Source organism: Xenopus tropicalis, chromosome 6 (assembly GCF_000004195.4).
Source record: "Xenopus tropicalis strain Nigerian chromosome 6, UCB_Xtro_10.0, whole genome shotgun sequence".
Lineage (NCBI taxonomy): Eukaryota > Metazoa > Chordata > Amphibia > Anura > Pipidae > Xenopus > Xenopus tropicalis.
The window spans coordinates 5,986,973-6,007,037 of NC_030682.2; the positions used below are offsets into that span (position 1 = coordinate 5,986,973).

General features: G+C 44.1%; 1 protein-coding gene across 2 annotated transcripts in view; it reads left to right on the top strand.

Annotated features, from left to right (window-relative positions):
* Positions 1-3,995: 3,995 nt before the first annotated feature.
* The window catches only part of LOC100493685 (zinc finger protein 665-like), a 28,984-nt gene continuing 12,914 nt past the window's right edge, over positions 3,996-20,065 (top strand). The window contains exons 1-2 of one of the 2 annotated variants that reach the window (XM_018094738.2): positions 3,996-4,086; positions 8,057-11,786. In XM_018094738.2, the coding sequence (XP_017950227.2) occupies positions 8,065-10,755 (2,691 nt within the window). In that variant the 5' untranslated portion in view covers positions 3,996-4,086; positions 8,057-8,064 and the 3' untranslated portion in view covers positions 10,756-11,786. Of the gene's footprint in view, positions 4,087-8,056; positions 11,787-20,065 lie in introns of those variants that run through there. The other variant, XR_001924705.2, reaches the window with a different exon arrangement.

The following is a 20,065-nucleotide window of genomic DNA, read 5'->3' on the forward strand; positions in this document are numbered from 1 at the left end:
ATAAAACTTAAACATTTTGTCAAAGCATGTATTTGCATTTTTTTACATTTGGACCTTGCCTTTTGCTTTCAAAGGTGGTAGGGAAAGGGTAGTGGGATGGCTGTTGATTTGGGAATAGCGGCAGGAGCCTCTTTAAAATGCGGTCGTCTCTTGGGTCCGCCCCCCGGAAGTCCACCACAACCCTTTTTATTCAGTTCAGTCTCTTCCCCAAGAGCTGTTAAGTCCCCCCTTTGGAAAGGTGGCTGCTCCCATGTAGCCAGACTAGGGGGCTATCATATCAGTTGCACGGCCAACCTCCACACACATACACACACTTGCATATACTTTCACATACTTGCACACACATTTAAGTTAAGATTGCTTTTTTCCTTTATTTATTTTGGACATTTTTGCACATTTATATACACTTATATACACAAAACCATTGTCACACAACTTTTTCTAGTATATGCATGTCTGCCCAAACACTCACAAACAGGGTTTTTTTTTTACTTATTCATTTTACCCTTTTGTCTTTTCTTTGAAAACTGTATATTTTGATAGTGTGACTATTGAATCAGTTATTTTGAACACGAATTACTAATTATCCACTAATTATCAGTTATTTTGTTATTTTACTGATTTGCATAGTTTTTATTGTTTTATTGGATTTGTATCAATTTGTGCATTGTTGTTTCCTAGGTGTATTATAGCTTTATGGGGGATGCTGTAAATTGGAAGCTTTGAGGTGATTTTCAGAAATTTAATTACAAATCCCTAACTTTTGGTACTTTGGTACTTTTGAGTAGAAAGACATATTTACCAATTTTGGTAGAATATGTACTACCCAAAAAGATATAGCTTTTTGGGGTGAACTTATTTTTTTAAGTTTCACCCCACATTAAATCCAGTAAATGTATTGATTTTACAGTAGCTGGCATATTTACCCATTTTGGATTCGGGAGAATGTGTACGTTTAAAAACTATATGGCTTATTGCAGTAAACATGCTTTTTATTAGCTTTAAACCTCATCAAACTGTTTTTTATTTAAGAAAGCCCATTATGGGAAAAATACCTCAACTAACAATGCATTTTTGCCTGAAACCCTATGTGAGTTTAGGTGCTGAACTTTTTTTTTAATAAAGCTTGCCTAGTGAGCACAATGTCACAAAGCTAACTCAAAGCTCTTTTAGAGATCAGTACCATCTGAACCCCTTTCCCCCAAAACTCTGATCAGTGCTCAGTTGAGTCCAACCCCCAGCTGTAGATATATAAGATTCTTTAGATAAGGCCTACAAATGGATAGGGCATCATCACTTGCTTTGATTACTAAGATAATTTTATTTCACAGCAAATCATACATAACTGGTCTTGTAGTAGCCATTTATCAATGATATTGCTCAAATATAAACAAGATTAGATTAAAGGAGACATATCATGAAAATTGAAAATGTACCAGTGAATTATACTCCTCTAAATATAGAAGAATTGTGCTTAAGAAAGTTGTGTTTCAGACTGATTTATTGAGAAATTCCCCCAAATCCTACTAGTCCCCCCATCTGTTCCACTTCCTGCCGTCCCCTTTCCCAGGCTGTGCAGGAGGGCCAGTGGCACTGTAGTATAGGAACCAATCAGCAGCTAGGCTGACCTGATAGGGAACTGAAGCCTGTCTGTGCTTGTGTGAGTGCAGGGCTGTGATTGGCTCTTCCCCTCCTACTGTGCTTCTGGCAGGGACCGTTAGGACACGCCCACCCCTCATGTGAAACCCAGACAGGGACCTGAGAGGATCTATAGGGAGCTCCAATAAAGGGGCCATTGTTACAGATAGGGTTAATGTTTAGCCCAAAGGGAAACCAGCACCGTATATTATTCATAATTGCCTACAGGGTTAGGGGTTTAGCCCCTACAGGGTTAGGGATTGTTTATTTATGAAATATGTCTCCTTTAAATAACCCTCTACCTGGAGTGAAAAAAAAAGATATCCCACTCTGTATCCATGAATAAAAAGTTGTATAATGCTATCAGCACAAGGTACCACCATTGTGTCCATAAGGGGTCATTTAAGATTGCAAATGCAGTGTGCAGAGGGCAATTTCAGAAGCATTACCCATATACCCCTGTTCAATACGGTATTCCAACAGACACAATAGTTCAATTTACCCTGACAAATAAATATCATGTGACCAGTGCACTTTTGGGAGAAAAGGAGGGTCCAGCTTTGCATCTTGCCAAAATCTTGTTCCTGTGTCAGAATGGGGAGCTGATACCCATGTCCTTGCACTGGTTACAAGTTTAGATGGTGAGGGGGGAGGGGGAATGGGAGGAGTTCAGCAGCATCTAAGAAGTTCTGAATTGAAAGTGAAAGTAATTGTTGCCCCGCCTCTATGCCTAAAGCATAGAGGTGGGGCAGGCAATATATGATTGACAGCTGGGATTTTAAAATTCTTTTATAATGGGTATGGGTGTGTTAATAAATACGTTTGGGTTTCGTTTTTAATTTGAAAACGGTTTATTTATACAGCTTTTAGGTCTGGGTGACAGGTCACATTTAACCTTACACAAAACAAGATCTAAATAACCATAAGGGCCCATGTTAACAATGAATTCACTCATAGGAAAGCATGGTAACACAAGACATCCTACGCCTGTTTGGGGAGTTAGACCTTCCAAGAGTGGTAACCAATCAGCCTTGAAGGGAAGCTACAAAACCCTTATTCACCTGACCACACTGCCTGAGCAACCGGTTCAGGAGAGAGACATGTGGATTAGTGTTCTAGTGACTTTTCCAAGTGTACTGTGAGATTTCCAGTTATTGAGTCTGATTTCTGACTCAGACAGATTACTCTAGTTTATATAAAACAAAGCTGATGTGAAGCCACAGGGCAGCCATTCAAAGGAGAAAAGGCACAGGTTACTTAACCCTTTTGAGACTCTTAACCTGTTTGGATAATGCGTATTAGATTTTCTGTTTGTCTGAACTACAACTAAGGGCCATGTAGGCCTTAACAGTATAATAAAGCCATGGACCCTTCTGAGGAAGCTCCATCTGAACTAGAAAAGACTCCGTAACATGACAACACGCATGGAGGTCTATGAAGTTCCGCTGGCTGCTATGGGGCAAGTTCTAGAGGCCAACCACATAGTAATTATGTTCAACAAATGCATAAAATATAATGTAAATGTTATTTATACACCACTTAGGCTAAAATGCCCTATCCCATAAAAACAAACAAGCATTTGGAGGGGCCCCTCAAATAAATAAATAAATAAAGTGCATATAGTTGATTAGAACTTGATTAGTTCAAGTTCTGGAGGCCTCACTCTCACTTCTACTTGCTGTTCCCCTGGTTTCCAACACTCCTTTCACAGTGGTAGAATCACCACCTACTGTAGAAACTGCTATGGAACCCAGTATACCAACACCAATACAGTTACAATCCTTTAGATAAATACATTGTTGCAGTGATTGGCTCTCCCCCTCCTACTATGCTTCTGGCAGGGACTGTTAGGCCACGCCCTCCCCTCATGTGAAACCCAGACAGGGACCTGAGAGGATCTATAGGGAGCTCCAATAAAGGGGCCATTGTTACAGATAGGGTTAATGTTTAGCCCAAAGGGAAACCAGCACCGGATATTATTCATAATTGCCTACAGGGTTAGGGGTTTCCCATTTATCCAATATGTCTCCTTTAAATGCTGTCTCTCACAGTGGGAATGCACCTGCAATGTGAATTTCAGACCCCTCCATGATTTCTAAGTGGGAGAACTTGCAAAATCGCAGGGTGTTCAAATACTTATGTTCCTCACTGTACATTAAATGTCAAATTCAGCCCTTGAGGTTCCGTTGCGCACAATTTATAGTTCCTATTTAAGCTGCAAGTGACAGTTCCCCCAAGAGACCTGCTTATCTTATTAGTTCCAGCTGTATCTCAGGGCAGGGGGCGAGTATTCAGCCAAACCCTCCTTATCTCATTAACTAACACTGTGTAACGTATTCTGGCCGCTCAGTGCAGCTTGTAGGGGATCAATGAGCAGCGGGACATTTGTATAAGGATCTGCCACTGTTTAATGGGGCCGTCCTGCAGCACGGGGGGCCGGTGAGAGAGGTATGTAACCTGGGGCAATTCCACTGTGAGGCAAACATCAGGCAAATCGAAAGCATATTTATCTAATAGTTCCTGGGTACCCCTGGCAGGGTGACTCTTACCCCAATGTTTCTATATATCTGTAACCTTGTTATGGGCTAAGGGGGCCCAGCCTGAAGGCCAGTTAGGGGGGGATTTGGGGTGAGTGCTTATTTGTGCCCTGGGTACCCCTGGAACTATAGCAGGGTGACTGTTACCCCAATGTTTCTATATATCTGTAACCTTGTTATGGGCTAAGGGGGCCCAGCCTGAAGGCCATTTAGGGGGGGATTTGGGGTGAGTGCTTATTTGTGCCCTGGGTACCCCTAGAACTATAGCGGGGTGACTGTTACCCCAATGTTTCTATATATCTGTAACAGCAGGATGACTATTACCCCAATGTTTCTATATATCTGTAACCTTGTTATGGGCTAAGGGGGCCCAGCCTGAAGGCCATTTAGGGGGGGATTTGGGGTGAGTGCTTATTTGTGCCCTGGGTACCCCTAGAACTATAGCGGGGTGACTGTTACCCCAATGTTTCTATATATCTGTAACAGCAGGATGACTATTACCCCAATGTTTCTATATATCTGTAACCTTGTTATGGGCTAAGGGGGCCCAGCCTGAAGGCCAGTTAGGGGGGGATTTGGGGTGAGTGCTTATTTGTGCCCTGGGTACCCCTGGAACTATAGCAGGGTGACTGTTACCCCAATGTTTCTATATATCTGTAACCCTGTTATGGGCTAAGGGGGCCCAGCCTGAAGGCCAGTTAGGGGGGGATTTGGGGTGAGTGCTTATTTGTGCCCTGGGTACCCCTGGAACTATAGCAGGGTGACTGTTACCCCAATGTTTCTATATATCTGTAACCTTGTTATGGGCTAAGGGGGCCCAGCCTGAAGGCCAGTTAGGGGGGGATTTGGGGTGAGTGCTTATTTGTGCCCTGGGTACCCCTGGAACTATAGTGGGGTGACTGTTACCCCAATGTTTCTATATATCTGTAACCTTGTTATGGGCTAAGGGGGCCCAGCCTGAAGGCCAGTTAGGGGGGATTTGGGGTGAGTGCTTATTTGTGCCCTGGGTACCCCTGGAACTATAGTGGGGTGACTGTTACCCCAATGTTTCTATATATCTGTAACCTTGTTATGGGCTAAGGGGGCCCAGCCTGAAGGCCAGTTAGGGGGGATTTGGGGTGAGTGCTTATTTGTGCCCTGTGTACCCCTGGAACTATAGTGGGGTGACTGTTACCCCAATGTTTCTATATATCTGTAACCTTGTTATGGGCTAAGGGGGCCCAGCCTGAAGGCCAGTTAGGGGGGGATTTGGGGTGAGTGCTTATTTGTGCCCTGGGTACCCCTGGAACTATAGCGGGGTGACTGTTACCCCAATGTTTCTATATATCTGTAACCTTGTTATAGGCTAAGGGGGCCCAGCCTGAAGGCCAGTTAGGGGGGGATTTGGGGTGAGTGCTTATTTGTGCCCTGGGTACCCCTGGAACTATAGCAGGGTGACTGTTACCCCAATGTTTCTATATATCTGTAACCTTGTTATGAGCTAAGGGGGCCCAGCCTGAAGGCCAGTTAGGGGGGGATTTGGGGAGAGTGCTTATTTGTGCCCTGGGTACCCCTGGAACTATAGTGGGGTGACTGTTACCCCAATGTTTCTATATATCTGTAACCTTGTTATGGGCTAAGGGGGCCCAGCCTAAAGGCCAGTTAGGGGGAGATTTGGGGTGAGTGCTTATTTGTGCCCTGGGTACCCCTGGAACTATAGTGGGGTGACTGTTACCCCAATGTTTCTATATATCTGTAAGCTTATTATGGGCTAAGGGGGCCCAGCCTGAAGGCCAGTTAGGGGGGATTTGGGGTGAGTGCTTATTTGTGCCCTGGGTACCCCTGGCAGGGTGACTGTTACCCCAATGTTTCTATATATCTGTAACCTTGTTATGGGCTAAGGGGGCCCAGCCTGAAGGCCAGTTAGGGGGGGATTTGGGGTGAGTGCTTATTTGTGCCCTGGGTACCCCTGGAACTATAGCAGGGTGACTGTTACCCCAATGTTTCTATATATCTGTAACCTTGTTATGGGCTAAGGGGGCCCAGCCTGAAGGCCAGTTAGGGGGGGATTTGGGGTGAGTGCTTATTTGTGCCCTGGGTACCCCTGGAACTATAGCAGGGTGACTGTTACCCCAATGTTTCTATATATCTGTAACCTTGTTATGAGCTAAGGGGGCCCAGCCTGAGGGCCATAACGTACTGTTTTATTATTACAGAGAAAAGGGAATCATTTAACCATTAAATAAACCCAATAGGGCTGTTCTGCCCCCAATAAGGGGTAATTATATCTTAGTTGGGATCAAGTACAGGTACTGTTTTATTATTACAGAGAAAAGGGAATCATTTAACCATTAAATAAACCCAATAGGGCTGTTCTGCCCCAATAAGGGGTAATTATATCTTAGTTGGGATCAAGTACAGGTACTGTTTTATTATTACAGAGAAAAGGGAATCATTTAACCATTAAATAAACCCAATAGGGCTGTTCTGCCCCCAATAAGGGGTAATTATATCTTAGTTGGGATCAAGTACAGGTACTGTTTTATTATTACAGAGAAAATTGAATCATTTAACCATTAAATAAACCCAATAGGGCTGTTTATTTTCTGTTTTAAAGTTTCCCTTAAGGACCAAGTTTCTTAAATCATTTATGGAGAGGTGAGGGCTGTTAAAATGGTTCCCTACTGGTGTGTCCAGTTTCTTGTTTGTAATAGTAAAGTGGGGGTGTGTATTTTTCTTTCTCGGGTTTTGACCAGTCTCTACTATATACAGTCCTCCTGTTGGGCGTCTAGTCACTGTATCAAATACCCAATGTTGCAAGAAGACCAGTTGTACTGGCCATGGATGCTGTATTCCTGTAATGCAGGTCTCCCCAACCTTTCTTACTCAGGAGCCACAGTAAAATGTAAAAAGACTTGGGGAGCAACACAAGCACCATAAAAGTTCATGGAGGAGCCAAATAAGGGCTGTGATTGGCTATTAGGGGCCTCTATGCACCCTATCAGCTTACAGGGGGCTTTATTTGGTAGGAAATCTTGTTTTTATTCAACCAAAACTTGCCCCCAAGTCAGGAATTCAAAAATAACTCCCTGGTTTGGGGGCACTGAGGGCAACATCCAAGGGGTTGGGGAGCAACATGTTGCCCCTGAGCCACTGCTTGGGGATCACTGGTCTAGTGTGTCTGGAATCTGTATTTTGTCTGAATTCAATATGTGTGGGCAGGTTTTATATTGTTATTTGCCACAGGGGTATGTTCCATTTTTGTTAGGTTGAATAAGCACTTACCTTATCTTATTTTGTATATTATCTTGTTACCTTATCTGTTTGTCCCATGCAGGCCCCCTTATATATAACTTGGTTAACGCCTCACACACAGATAAATATTCCTTTTTTCTGGTTATTTGATCTATGAGCTGAATGTTGTATATATATCAGAGAGCAGCACAGCTTCATTGTAATCAGCCTGGAAATGAACTAAACTGTTCTGCAGGCTTGCTATGGTTATGTTAGTTAGCCAATAACGGCATCACCCTTATACCACTTGTGTTATATTTTTATTTCAAAGAGGTTATTCTGTAACAATTTGTTTGCCTTGCGATATATTATTTTTCATGGATTGAATAATAGGGATATTTTTTAAATATATTCCCCTGCATAGAGCACTGGGTACAAGATGAGCAGAAAATGTCAGTTCAACTAGACCCCAGGGCTCTGTATGTTCACGTGCGGCTGGGTAGCATACACTGAATTTTTGCTGCCCCAGGCCCAGGCCTTTGTGGCATTGCCATGAATCCGGGCCTGTAATGTAACCTATTTCTGATTTCTGTTACTGACTCTGTAAGAACTGTACAGCCTGAGCCGCATCTGGGAAACTGAGTCTTTTATTGTTTTTATTTGGACAGAGAACAAGATGGAGAGGAGGAGACTCAGTGCTGCTGGATACAGACTGGTTCCATATGGATCAGGAATCACAGAGATGAACAGGGAGAGGAGAGAAGGGCTTGGTGCAAGGAAGCAGACAGGAAGTGACACAAACAGGAAGTTCCCTACATGCAATGGCTTTGTTGCCAGATCTGCCCACAGTAACCAACCTCCGGTGCTTCAGAAACCTCACGCCCAGGAGATGAATTCTGCCCCAAAAGCCCAACAGAACCAAATGCCCCAACTTTGCACAGTAACTGGGGGGAAGCTGATTGTAATCCCCAAATTAACAAAACACACACAGCCTGATGCTGAGGAAAAGCTACATGGAAGTCAGAAAAAGATAAACATTATTTTAGGGAAAAACCTAAAGCCAGGAAAGGCCCAAAGCACAAAGCAAACTGTGTTCCCTAAACCATTTGGGGTTATAAATCCGTTTGTCTGTGTTAAGTGCAAGAGAAGGTTCGGCAGCAATGGGAACCTCCTCATCCATCAGCGCATTCACACAGAGAGACCGTTCTCTTGCACTGATTGTGGGAAATGTTTCTCCCACAGAACCATCCTCCGAGAGCACCGCCGGGCTCATATGGGAAAGGGGCCCTTCCCCCACAGCACTGGGGGCAATAAAATCCCATCAGGTAAGGGCAACTTTCAGAGGCACCAAGGGGCGAGTGCTAAAGGGAAACCACTTACCTGCACTGAGTGTGGGAAATCATTCAAATACAAGTCTGATTTGCGCGTACATGAACGCACACACACCGGGGAGAAACCTTATGTTTGTACCCAATGTGGTAAAGGCTTTTCCCAGAAGGCGAATCTTAATACACATTCAGTTATTCATTCTACAGAGAAACCTTTTAGCTGCACAGAGTGTGGGAAATGTTTCCGTTTTAAGCAAAAGCTCAAATCTCATGAGAAGACTCACAGTGGGGTTAAAGATTTTGCCTGTACAGAGTGTGGGAAATCATTCAGACGCAAATCTGAGTTGCGTGTACATGAATGCACACACACCAGGGAGAAACCTTATGTTTGTAGCCAATGTGGTAAAGGCTTTTCCCAGAAGGTGCATCTTGAATCACATTCACTTAGTCATTCTACAGAGAAACCTTTTAGCTGCACAGAGTGTGGGAAATGTTTCCGTTTGAAGCAACATCTCAAATCTCATATGAAGACTCACACTGGGGTTAAAGATTTTGTCTGTACAGAGTGTGGGAAACAGTTCACTCAAAAACACAGCCTCCGCCATCACCTGCTGATTCACACCGGTGAGAAACCATTTGTGTGTAATGTGTGTGGGAAAGGCCACAGGCGTAAGAGGCATCTAGAAGTTCATCTGCGCATTCACACAGGAGAGAAACCCTTTGCCTGCACAGAGTGCAATAAAACCTTCCGATCAGATCGTTGGCTCCATGCCCACAAACTGACTCACACTGGTGTGAAGCCTTTTCAATGCAAAGAGTGTGATCAGTCCTTCACAACGAAAAGAAGCCTTACAAACCATTTACTTATACATTCAACAAAGGAACCTTTTATCTGCACAGAGTGTGGGAAATGTTTCCGTATGAAGGGCTATCTCAAATCTCATGAGAAGACTCACACTGGGGTTAAAGATTTTGCCTGTACAGAGTGTGGGAAACAATTCATTGACAAACACAGCCTCCGCCAACACCAGCTGATTCACACCGGTGAGAAACCATTTGTCTGCAGTGAGTGTGGGAAAAGCTACAGGCAGAAGAGGAACCTAAATGTTCATCTGCGAGTTCACACAGGAGAGAAACCCTTTGCCTGCACAGAGTGCAATAAAACCTTCCGATCAAGGAGATGGCTAAATGACCACAAACTGACTCACACTGGCCTGAAGCGCTTTCAGTGCAATGAGTGTAGTAAATTCTATAAAACAAAGTCAGACCTTAACGCTCATCATCGGACACATACAGGAGAGAAACCCTACCCCTGTGCTGAATGTGGGAAGAGTTTTTCCACAAAGAAAAGCTTACACCAACACGGTGGCACTCACACTGGGATAAAGCCATACGCCTGTACAGAGTGTGGGAAATGTTTTAGACAAAAGATTGATCTGAAATACCACCAATCTATCCATACTGGGGAGAAACCATTTCAGTGTACAGAGTGTGGGAAAAGCTTTCCATCTCAAAGAGTGCTTAATATTCATCAACGCATTCATACAGGGGAGAAACCATTTCAGTGTACGGAATGTGACAAATGCTTCTGTTATAGACAGTCTCTTACAGCTCATCAGCGGATTCACATTGGGATTAAAGCTTTTGGATGCACCGAGTGTGGGAAACAGTTCCTGACCAAGTGCAACCTCCAGCAGCACCTGATGATTCACACCGGTGAGAAGCCGTTTGTCTGTACCGAGTGTGGGAAACAGTTCCTGACCAAGCGCAGCCTCCAGCGGCACCTGATGATTCACACCGGTGAGAAGCCATTTGTCTGTACTGAGTGTGGGAAACAGTTCCCGGCCAAGTACAGCCTCCTGCGGCACCTGATGGTTCACACCGGTGAGAAGCCATTTGTCTGTACTGAGTGTGGGAAAAGCTACAGGTACAAGAGAGTCCTAAATATTCATATGAATTCTCACACAGGAGAGAAACCTTCAGCCTCTAGAGATTGTGGCAAATCCTCTGAATCAGACACGCGTTTCACACAAATATAAAGACTATTAAGGGCACCGTGCATGGAAATGTTTTCACAACAAATACAGAACCCCAGGTTCCTGGGAGAACTTGCACTAAGGAGAAGGGCTTTTATACAGGGGGGTCACTTGAGGGAGCCAGGTCCCCCCTTTAAAAGAATTCCCTGCTGTCTGGGGTGGCAGTGGGGGCTGGTGTGGGAGTTGGTACGGTACCGCTGAGCCTGTGACCACCTGAGCCACCGTCTCCCCCGGCTGTATTGCAGTTTAGTGACTGCTTTCTTATGTAACCGTGCCTTTCCATGAAATTAAATAATGACAGTCGTGGCCATTACTGGCTGATAATACCCCACACAAGAAAAATGACACTATGTTTAGATTTGGGTGAAAGCGCAAAAATCTGGTGAATGCTATTGGGTGACAGAAGACCAGGAAAACTGAAAATATTTGGGTTAACAGCTCTGTGTTAGCTTGTTTGTTCATAATCAACATGTGCTGTGCATGCCCTCTGTATTCTGTCCCTGCTTGAGACATGAAAACTCTAGACGGGGATTGGGATTCAAAATAGTCCCTGGCATTTCCAGTACACAGAGTCTGTCTCTCAGCAGGAGTTAGAGTCAGTTTTTGATTGATATTTACATCTAAAACATCCTTTGGGGGGCTCTCTTTGCCTAGAAGATGTTTTAGAACTCATACTTTCAAAATAACTAACTCCGGCACAAATCCTGCACGGAGAGAGAAAGCTGCTGAGTGAGGGATTGTGAGGAGTAATGTGATTATTTCGGGAACAGTATAGAATTTGTCATTTATATTAAGAAAGTTTCTTATTTCCTTGAGATGAAGCTGGTATTAAATGTAATTTTCACAATAGCTCCCCTTAGCCTGCCAAGCACGTATGCCCTATACACTGGCAGGTTAAGGCTCTATTAGCCAAGAACATATGTTCTTGTGCAGGTACAGGTTTCTTTCTCGACTAGGTAGGTCCTCTGCGCCCAGCCTTCCAGACCTCATGCATCAAACCCCCAGCAATAGAGCCGCACTCTGAGCCAATGTCCAATCGAAAAATATATATGGGGGGAGCACGAGACAAAATACAGAATTTCTGTTTTATTTTTATGCCATACACAACATGTTTCGGGCCCCTTTCATGCCCTTTATCAACATGTCGTGTATGGCATAAAAATAAAAGTACTTTTTTTGCAGAGGTTTATTTCTGCCTTGGTGGCTTCGGTCACCTCTGCAGAGAGTCAGAAGTGATCACAGCCCTCTGGGCAACCAGGCTAGGGGGCTGCCATGTCAGTTGCACGGCCAACCTCCATACACACACTTGAATATACTTTCCCACACTTGCACACATTTTAGTTAAGATTGCTTTTTCCTTTATTTATTTTGGACACTTTTGCACATTTATATACACTTATATACACAAACCCACCCAACTTTTTCTAGTATATGCATGTCTGCCCAAACACTCACAAAGGGTTTTTTTTTTACTTGTTCATTTTACCCTTCTGTCTTTTCCTTAAAAACTGTATATTTTGACAGTAAAACTATTGGATCAGTTATTTTGACCACTAATTACTATATCAGTTATTTTTATTTCACTGATTTGCATAATGTTTATGGTATGATTTGTATCCATGTATTGTTGTTCCTTAGGTGTATTATAACTTTATGGAAGATAGGATGCTGCAAAGTGGAAGCTTTGAGGTGATTTACAGAAATGTAATTACAAATCCCTAACTTTAGGGAAACTTTGTGCTATGGTACTTTTGAGTAGAAAGACATATTTACCCATTGAGAGAATGTGTACTTCCCAAAAATATATGGCTTTTTGGGGTGAACTCACTTTTTTTAAGTTTTACCCCACATTAAATGCAGTAAATGTATTGATTTTGCAGTAGCTGACATATTTACCCATTTTGGATTCAGGAGAATGTGCCTTGCCTAGTGAGCACAATGTCACAAAGCTAACTCAAAGCTCTTTTAGAGAGCAGTACCATCTGAACCCCTTTCCCCAATACTCTGATCAGTGCTCAGTTGAGTCCAACCCCCAGCTGTAGATATATAAGATTCTTTAGATTAGGGTTGCAAATGGATAGGGCATCATCACTTGCTTTGATTACTGAGATAATTTTATTTCATAGCACATCATACATATCTGGTCTTGTAGTCTCCATTTATCAATGATATTGTTCAAATGAAAACAAGATTAAATTTAAAGGAGACATATCATGAAAATTAAAAATGTACCAGTGCATTATACTCCTCTAAATAAAGAAGGAAGTTGTGTTTCAGACTGCTTTATTGAGAAATTACACCCAAACCCCACTAGCCCCGCCCATCTGTTCCACTTCCTCCTTTCCCAGGCTGTGCAGGGGGGCCAGCGGCACTGTAGGATAGGAACCAATCAGCAGCTAAGCTGACCTGATAGGGAACTGAAGCCTGTCTGTGCTTGTGTGAGTGCAGGGCTGTAATTGGCTCTCCCCCTCCTACTGTGCTTCTCGCAGGGACCGTTAGGACACGCCCACCCCTCATGTGAAACCCAGATAGGGACCTGAGAGGATCTATAGGGAGCTCCAATAAAGGGGCCATTGTTACAGATAGGGTTAATGTTTAGCCCAAAGGGAAACCAGCACCATATATTATTCATAATTGCCTACAGAGTTAGGATTTTTTTGTTCATTTATCCAGTATGTCTCCTTTAAATTACCCTCTACCTGGAGTGGAAAAAAAGATATCCCAGCACAAGGTGTCCATAAGGGGGTCATGTAAGATCACAAGTGCAGTGTGCAGAGGGCAATTTCAGAAGCATTACCCATATGCCCCTGTTCAATACAGTATTCAAACAGACACAATAGTTCAATTTACCCTGAAAAATAAATATCATGTGACCATTTTTAAAATCAAAGAATCAGTCTGTTTCTTAAAGGGTAACCTGTCACCCTAAGAAATAATTCCAAATTGTTTTCTGTTGTGTTTGTCAAGCAAAACAAACTTCACTCACACTATAGAAATGATTTTAATCTTATTTTCTTCCGCCTTGGAAATCACAATCCCAGCAAGCAGGCAGCTGCCATTTTGTGGATGTTGTTATTAAGGCAAACTTTGCATCCTGACAAAATCTTGTTTCTGTGGTGGGCTGATACCCATGTCCTTGCACTGGTTACAAGGTTAGATGGTGAGGGGGGAGGGGAGATGTGAGGAGTTCAGCAGCATCAAAGAAGTTCTAAATTGAAAGTGAAAGTAATTGTCTGCCCCGCCTCTATGCCTACAGCATAGAGGCGGGGCAGGCAATATATGATTGACAGCTGGGATTTTTTGAATAACTATTAGGACCCCTGGGGTCCACACAATCCAATATGATTTTCATGTTAACAATGAATTCACTCATAGGAAAGCATGGTAACACAAGATATCCTACGCCTGTTTGGGGAGTTAAACCTTCCAAGAGTGGTAACCAATCAGCTTTGAGGGGAAGCTACAAAACCCTTAGTCACCTGACCACACTGCCTGAGCTACAGGTTCAGGAGAGAGACATGTGGATTAGTGTTCTAGTGACTTCTCTAAGTGTATTGTGAGATTTCCGGTTATTGAGTCTGATTTCTGACTCAGCTTTAAAGGAACGAAGCAACTGGTGTGTTTGCCCCAGACAGATTACTCTAGTTCAGTGCTGTCAAACTTCTGTGGTGCCAAGGGACGGAATTTCTCTAGCGTACATAGTGGAGGGCCGCTAATGGAAGCCAGTTTTGACCACTCCCCTTTTTTAAATTGCACCCACTTTAAACCACACCCATGTTATCAGAAGAATTTTTAAGACCATACCCACACTAATGGTGGTAGCGCAGCAAAATCCCCAAATGGTTGGTGCTCACTGTGGGAATATCAACCATCATTTATACGTGAAAGAATTGTGGATGGCACAGAAACCCCCAGCACATAATTACACACCTTAGGGACCATTTAATGGCTATTTCCAACTGCTAACAAACTCCCATAATAAACCACTGCCAGGTTCACCTCCCATGGGCAGAGTATGGCACACACAGGCAGGGTAGGGCAGGCAGAGTATGGCACACACAGGCAGCATAGGGAAGGGAGGGTATGCCACACACAGGCAGCATAGGGCAGGCAGAGTATGGCACACACAGGCAGGGTAATGCAGGCAGAGTTATGGCACAAACAGGCAGCATAGTGCAGGCAGAGTATGGCACAAACAGGTAGCAAAGGGCAGGCAGAGTATGGCACACACAGGCAGCATAGGGCAGACAGAGTATGGCACACACAGGCAGCATAGGGCAGACAGAGTGTGGCACACACAGGCAGCATAGGGCAGACAGAGTATGGCACACACAGGCAGGGTAGGGCAGGCAGTACATACAGTGTCACAATGCTGGCACTGCTCCTACAGTCTGAGGTGTGAAGAGGTGAACAATGAACAATGCAGAGATTAAAAGGTGTGAACAGTACAGGGGATTACATATTTAAACAATACAGGGGAATTGCAGCCTGAAGTGGAACAATGCAGGGGGCCAGTTAATCTCTAATTTGAACTATGCATCTGAGGTGGGATATATCATCTCCATGTTGGAAATCACAGTGCTGGCCAGTTTGCTATTGAATTTTGAACACTAGCAGCAGAGACTGCCTTGAATAATGAGGCGTATGTGGCAGCCTATTGGAAGGGGTTGTCTGACAAACTAAAGCATGACTTGGTCTCCAGAGACCATGAACAGCTGGAAGATGTGATTGCTCTCAGCACCAAGGCTGACACTTGCCTTAGAGAATGCCAAGCGGAAAAAGAGCATTCCGAGAGTTCCACTCTGCTGGCCTGTGTCTGAACTGTGGTGGCACGGCTCATTTTTCTAGTAACTATCCACTGAAGCAGGGAAGTACCAATGCTTAATTAAGATAGGGGAGTCTTATCGGGGTGGCATTCTCCCCACAAGAATACTCAAAGGATTCCGTTTTAACTACCTTCCAGAACTGTTAATTTTCAAGCCCTCCTTGATTCCAAAGCTGCAGGGAATCTCATGAATGCAGCCAAAAGCCTCTGTATCCCACTTTTTCCCAAGTCATCTCTAAAACTATGAGAGAATTACCTCTGACTGTGGGAGCTTTGCTCATATTAATTTTCCTTCTGCTTCAGTGGTCTTGGGTTTATCTTGGTTTATTTGGCATAATCCTACTATTGACTGGTCCTCCAATAAAATCTCTCATTGAAATCTATACTGTCTCAAGCATTGTCTGCCTTCTTTCTTTATTTGCCTCAGTTGATCTCCAGACCTTGCCCATAGCATATAAAGAGTTTTCCCACATATTTATAAAGGAATTCTTTCTCTTTATCACTTATGATCCTCCTATCAACTCCCTCCTGGAACCATGCCTCCTCGTGCCATACTTATCTTCTGTCCCCTCTGATACCCAAGCAATGAAGGAACACATTCAAGACAACTTACAATGTTGGTTAATTTGGCCTTCTACTTATCCTACTGGGGTGGGGTTCTTCTTTATAGAAAAGAAGGATGGAGGCCATCAACCCTGTATTGATTATAGGAGTCTCAAGAAGATTACCATTATCCCTTACCACTCATCTCTGAACTAATTAACAAACTAAATGGAGCAAGGGTCCTTACTAAACTTTATCTCTATGGGACTTAAATCCTGATCCAGATTTGTGAGGGGGATGAATGGAAAAAGAGGCTTTATCACTAGAGATGAGCATTATGAGTATCTGGTAATGCCCTGTAGACTTTGTAATGCTCCTGCTGTCTTCCAGGAATATGTTTATGATATTTTTAGAGATCTTCTGGGACATCCTATGGTTGTCTACTTAGATGATCTCTAAGTTTTCTCTAAAGACTTAACCAGCCACACAGAGCAGGTACAAGTCCCTTTTCTTTGCTATAGTATCTCTCAGGACCGGTTTGAGATGGACCCAGCCAAAGTCTTTGTGATCCAGGATTGGCTCCTTCCTACCAGCACAAAGTAGAAAATAGCTGAAAATCAAACAGGTGGCAACATTTTTTACATATCCCCCAGCTAAACAAGTCCAATAAATAGTAAGGTGGGCATATCCTTGCCCGAGGCTCTGTAATCTTGTAACCTTGTATCTGTAACCTTATTATAAGGGGGCCCAGCCTGAAGGCCAGTTAGGTGGGATTTGGGGTGAGTGCTTATTTGTGCCCTGGGTACCCCTGAAACTATAGCGGGGTGACTGTTACCCCAATGTTTCTATATATTTGTAACCTTGTTATGGGCTAAGGGGGCCCAGCCTGAAGGCCAGTTAGGGGGGGATTTGGGGTGAGTGCTTATTTGTGCCCTGGGTACCCCTGGAACTATAGCGGGGTGACTGTTACCCCAATGTTTCTATATATCTGTAACCTTGTTATGGGCTAAGGGGGCCCAGCCTGAAGGCCAGTTAGGGGGGATTTGGGGTGAGTGCTTATTTGTGCCCTGGGTACCCCTGGAACTATAGCAGGCTGACTGTTACCCCAATGTTTCTATATATCTGTAACCTTGTTATGGGCTAAGGGGGCCCAGCCTGAAGGCCAGTTAGGGGGGATTTGGGGTGAGTGCTTATTTGTGCCCTGGGTACCCCTGGAACTATAGCGGGGTGACTGTTACCCCAATGTTTCTATATATCTGTAACCTTGTTATGGGCTAAGGGGGCCCAGCCTGAAGGCCAGTTAGGGGGGATTTGGGGTGAGTGCTTATTTGTGCCCTGGGTACCCCTGGAACTATAGCAGGCTGACTGTTACCCCAATGTTTCTATATATCTGTAACCTTGTTATGGGCTAAGGGGGCCCAGCCTGAAGGCCAGTTAGGGGGGATTTGGGGTGAGTGCTTATTTGTGCCCTGGGTACCCCTGGAACTATAGCGGGGTGACTGTTACCCCAATGTTTCTATATATCTGTAACCTTGTTATGGGCTAAGGGGGCCCAGCCTGAAGGCCAGTTAGGGGGGGATTTTGGGTGAGTGCTTATTTGTGCCCTGGGTACCCCTGGAACTATAGCAGGGTGACTGTTACCCCAATGTTTCTATATATCTGTAAGCTTGTTATGGGCTAAGGGGGCCCAGCCTGAAGGCCAGTTAGGGGGGATTTGGGGTGAGTGCTTATTTGTGCCCTGGGTACCCCTGGAACTAAAGCGGGGTGACTGTTACCCCAATGTTTCTATATATCTGTAACCTTGTTATGGGCTAAGGGGGCCCAGCCTGAAGGCCAGTTAGGGGGGGATTTGGGGTGAGTGCTTATTTGTGCCCTGGGTACCCCTGGAACTATAGCAGGGTGACTGTTACCCCAATGTTTCTATATATCTGTAACCTTGTTATGGGCTAAGGGGGCCCAGCCTGAAGGCCAGTTAGGGGGGGATTTGGGGTGAGTGCTTATTTGTGCCCTGGGTACCCCTGGAACTATAGCGGGGTGACTGTTACCCCAATGTTTCTATATATCTGTAACCTTGTTATGGGCTAAGGGGGCCCAGCCTGAAGGCCAGTTAGGGGGGATTTGGGGTGAGTGCTTATTTGTGCCCTGGGTACCCCTGGAACTATAGCGGGGTGACTGTTACCCCAATGTTTCTATATATCTGTAACCTTGTTATGGGCTAAGGGGGCCCAGCCTGAAGGCCAGTTAGGGGGGATTTGGGGTGAGTGCTTATTTGTGCCCTGGGTACCCCTGGAACTATAGTGGGGTGACTGTTACCCCAATGTTTCTATATATCTGTAACCTTGTTATGGGCTAAGGGGGCCTGCTTAGGATGTAAAAGTATTCATACAGGCACTTCTGTGAGGGTTCTCCATCCATTTGTGTTTGGGATCAGTTATCGTAAAGGGGTAGTTCACATTTAAATTAACTTTTAATATAAGACAAGAATAGACATTGATATTCTGAGACAATTTGCAATTGGTCCTTTTTTATTTTTAATGGTTTTTCAGTTATTTAACTTTTTGTTCAGCAGGTCTCCATTTAGTATTTCAGCAGCTATTTTGTTGCTAGCGTTTTATTTACCCTAGCAACCAGGTAGTAGTTTAAACAAGAGATGGTAATATGAATAGTTAAGGGGTCTGCATGGAAAAATAAGTAATACATTTACAATAAAATTACAATAATAATAAAACTGCAGCCTCGCAGAAGAATTTTTTTTGGCTGCCGGGGTCAGTGACCCCCATTTGAAAGCTAGAAAGAGGCAGAAGAGAAAGGGAAATTATTCAAGAACTATAAAAAAATTAATTAGGAAGACCAACTACAAAGTTGCTAGGAATAGGCCTTTCTATAACATACTAAAAGTTAATTTTAAAGTGAACCACCACTTTAGATGTAGTTTCATAGAGAGTGAGGCAGTGGGTTCTCTATATTTACCCATGTATAGTGCCCGTGTATAGTGCCCGTGTATAGTGCCCGTGTATAGTACCTGGGTATAGTGCCTGGGTATAGTGCCTGGGTATAGTGCCTGGGTATAGTGCCTGGGTATAGTACCCGTGTATAGTACCCGGGTATAGTCCCTGTGTATAGTGCCTGTGTATAGTGCCTGTGTATAGTGCCTGGGTATAGTACCTGGGTATAGTGCCTGGGTATAGTACCTGGGTATAGTACCCGTGTATAGTACCCGGGTATAGTCCCTGTGTATAGTGCCTGTGTATAGTGCCTGTGTATAGTACCCGTGTATAGTACCCGGGTATAGTCCCTGTGTATAGTGCCTGTGTATAGTGCCTGGGTATAGTGCCTGGGTATAGTACCTGTGTATAGTGCCTGGGTATAGTACCTGGGTATAGTGCCTGGGTATAGTGCCTGGGTATAGTGCCTGGGTATAGTGCCCGTGTATAGTACCTGTGTATAGTGCCTGGGTATAGTACCTGGGTATAGTGCCTGGGTATAGTGCCTGGGTATAGTACCTGTGTATAGTACCCGTGTATAGTACCTGGGTATAGTCCCTGTGTATAGTGCCTGTGTATAGTGCCTGTGTATAGTGCCTGTGTATAGTGCCTGTGTATAGTACCCGTGTATAGTACCCGTGTATAGTGCCTGTGTATAGTACCCATGTATAGTGCCTGTGTATAGTACGATAATCTACACACAACTGGATTGAACCATCCTTTTTCCTCACGGTGACTATAGGGGAAGCACAGGGGCTTTGACTGTCAGCAATAATTCCTCACCTTTTTATTTCCTGGAAGGTGCGCTGGAGATCCTCCTGGTCCTTGGGAGGGACTCTCCTTGGCCGCTCCCTAAATGGAGTGGAGTTGGATAAGCGGATAGTGTGCTGGGTACCCTTAGCATACCCTACATCCATTTTGTCTGTGCAAAAGACTTGTCTGTGTGTTAGCAGACTGTTAC